The sequence below is a fragment of the Hipposideros armiger genome, unplaced genomic scaffold (genome assembly GCF_001890085.2).
Source record: "Hipposideros armiger isolate ML-2016 unplaced genomic scaffold, ASM189008v1 scaffold_121, whole genome shotgun sequence".
NCBI classification, from domain to species: domain Eukaryota; kingdom Metazoa; phylum Chordata; class Mammalia; order Chiroptera; family Hipposideridae; genus Hipposideros; species Hipposideros armiger.
This window is the reverse complement of record NW_017731471.1, coordinates 3,288,925-3,292,013: the sequence shown is the minus strand read 5'-3', so window position 1 is coordinate 3,292,013 and position 3,089 is coordinate 3,288,925. Positions and strand designations below refer to the sequence as shown.

General features: G+C 38.7%; 1 protein-coding gene across 1 annotated transcript; it reads right to left on the bottom strand.

Annotated features, from left to right (window-relative positions):
• Positions 1 to 898: 898 nt before the first annotated feature.
• Positions 899 to 2,139, bottom strand: LOC109385676 (ubiquitin carboxyl-terminal hydrolase FAM188A-like). Its single transcript, XM_019648182.1, is given in 2 exon segments — positions 899 to 1,366; positions 1,368 to 2,139. Coding segments are annotated over 2 exon segments (819 nt in total). The 5' UTR covers positions 1,719 to 2,139.
• Positions 2,140 to 3,089: the final 950 nt, after the last annotated feature.

The following is a 3,089-nucleotide window of genomic DNA, read 5'->3' as shown; positions in this document are numbered from 1 at the left end:
AAGAATCACCAGCAGATTAGATGAAGCAGAGGATCGGATCAGTGATTTAGAAGACAAAATAGCAGAAATCACCCACTTGGAACAACAAAAAGAAAAAAAGAATAAAAAACAATGAAAATAGTTGTTGTTTTTTTAAAGAAAAAAAGTATTTATTTAGGCGATCCACTATGATTGTAATAAATAATGCAATATACTAATGTAATAACAGATGTTTTCATGCATTTATCATATTTATAAATTTACAAGAAAGCTGGCTTACAGGGCTGTCGGGACAAATTTAGAAGAGTGTATTCGGCAATACAGTGAAAGTTAAGTGTAAAAACTATCAAACATTCTCTTTCCTATCATTTTTAAAAAAGCACATCGTCTATCACTGAATAAATGGTAATGTTCCTTTATAGTTTCTTTTTATAAACATGCCTGAGCTAAGCCAATTGTCAAAAGAATCCAAGTTGATAATGTGCTACTTATCAATATTTCTAATGAAAAACAGATTTTAGAAAAGTAAAAATGAACTCTTCTGCATTTCAATGTGGAGGCTGATATACTGCAAGCCAGAATCATTTAAACAATAAAATATGCCTGAATGAAATAAACCCCAAAGTAGAAGTTTATAAGTAGTAAATTTGATACTCAGTATACAAGTGCTATAGTATTATGATGTTTATAATTTGATAAATGACCAATTATTTGACTGCAGTAAGTGGTGAACTTTGATTGATTGAAGCTTAATTTTGCTAGTAAATTTCACACAGAGTTAAAATAGGGTAACCTTTAACATAAATAACTTAAACATATCTTAAACACTGAAAATGTGTTCTTATGTATAGCCAATTGCCTCTTGCATCCCTTTTTAAATATCTGCTATTACAATCTTCCTTATAAATACTTATGCAAATCAGTTTAGTGAAGGAGAGTGATCTGTGGTCCAGAGTAATTCAATGTATGGCCATTTGGTTTGGAGACAGCATTTAATAGGGGTGTCATCTGTTTGTAGCATGGGATCTTCAAAACCCATAATAATGGCAGTCCCTTCCACATATATTACCTTTTCATTATAGTTTGACTGCTTCAATCCGTTGTAGCGGTAGACAGTGAAAGACTCTGGCCCACTGGAGCCCTGGTCAGGAAAAAATTCTTGAAGAAATGGACCCAATAATATGATTCCTAATCCTTATGGATCTAATTTATTCTTCATGAGATTTATATATTCAGGATCTGAAACAAGTTCCAAGGCTTTCATCACATCTTCTAGAAGTGAATCGGGTATGAATCCATTATCTTCTGGATCATAGGTTTGGAAAACTCTCCTGGCTTGTTCTGATGGAGCCTCAGGGGCAACTAAAGCCATATCCTTGGCAAAAAAATATGGTGAGGTGAATTTCACTGCCAAGAATCCAAATAGGGAATTTTGGAGATTTCAAGTAAGAACCAACCTTACAGTATCTTAAAGCTTCCATTAATGTTAAGAATCCTACAGCTGCTTGTTCATGTATACCAAGAAGTTTCATTCCCGAGCACTCTCTATCACCATCCCATACATTACAAACAGCGTGTCCCATCAGTAGGAGATTAATTAAACTTTGGCTGCCATGTCCATACACAGAATCTATCAAAGGTTCGGTTGAATCTTCAATTTCATTTTTTATGTTTTCAATGCCCTTTGTCAGTAACACAGAATACAGAAAAAGCAATACTCCAAATTTGTTTCCCCACATTGGATACTGAGCCAAGACAGCATCTTTTAATTCTGATAAACTTCCGAATGATCTTTTTTTGAATTAATGCATGAAATCGCTCAAAGCCAAGCTCTTCGACAGCCAAGGCAGAGGAATGTTCCACTTGGCAACTAGACTCTGCGGGACTCCCGGAAATACCAGCAGTTTCCTCAGTTGTCTTTCCTCTTAACCATGTAACCAAGCAGTATGATCCCGAGTTGTCACAACAGGCACTTTCTAAAATATCACTTAAGGTGTGACAAAGGAGTTCCTTCCGCTCTTCCCTGGGCAATCCCTCCAAGACGACTTCTCAGAAGAAAACAGGAGCTTCTTCAAAAGAAATGCCTGAACAGGTGCAATAACAGCACAGGGGCCACCTTCAAGCTGTTCTAATGCAGATCCCTCTGATCCACTAAACACAAACCCTGTACTCCTCTCTCTACACTTGATCTCCTGCTGGGGCCCCCAATTGGCCAACCCAACAGCAAGCCAAGGAGCAAGCAAACACGTTGCTGTGGTCCTTACAGGTTGACATCCCATTGCATCCATGGAGAAGATGGAGAGTGGAACAGATATTCTGGCTGCCACTTGTCTCTTTGTTTAGTATTCTCTCTTTCTTTTTAGATTTGAAGTTTAATACATCAGTTCCTTTGGACAGCCATCAGTACTTCAAATTACAGGAAGGCCTTTTCAGGGTGAATTTGTCCATCATTTCATATTTAGCTGCAGGTCTCTGTCCCAAAGTTGTGGGAGTGATCGCGTGGCACATGGCACCTCCAGCGAGAACGCTTGCATTCCACGTCCATGATGTGATGGTTCTGGAAGTAAGAAGTCCTAAAACCCAGGTGCCAGCAGGACTGCGTTCCTTCTGGAGGCCAGGAGACAGGGCAAAAATAGTTTAAGAGACCTGTGGGACAACATCAAGCGCAACAACATTTGCATCATAGGAATACCAGATGGAGAAGAGAAGAAGCAAGGGATCGAGAATGTATTTGAAGAAATAATGACTGAGAACTTCCCTACCCTGGTGAAGGAAATCACATACAAGTCCAGGAAGTGCAGAGAGTTCCACACAAGCTGAGCCCAAACAGGTCCACACCAAGACACATCATAATGAAAACAGCAAAGGTTAAAGACAAAGACAGGATCCTAAAAGCAGCAAGAGAAAGACAGCAGGTTACATACAAAGGAACTCCGATAAGACTAACAACTGACTTTTCCACACAAACTCTGCAGGCGAGAAGGGAGTGGCAGGAAATTTTCAAAGTGCCGCAAAATAAAGGCCTACAACCAAGATTGCTCTACCTATCACGTCTATCACTTAAAATTGAAGGCGAGATAAAGAGCTTCTCAGAAAAGAATAAACTTCAG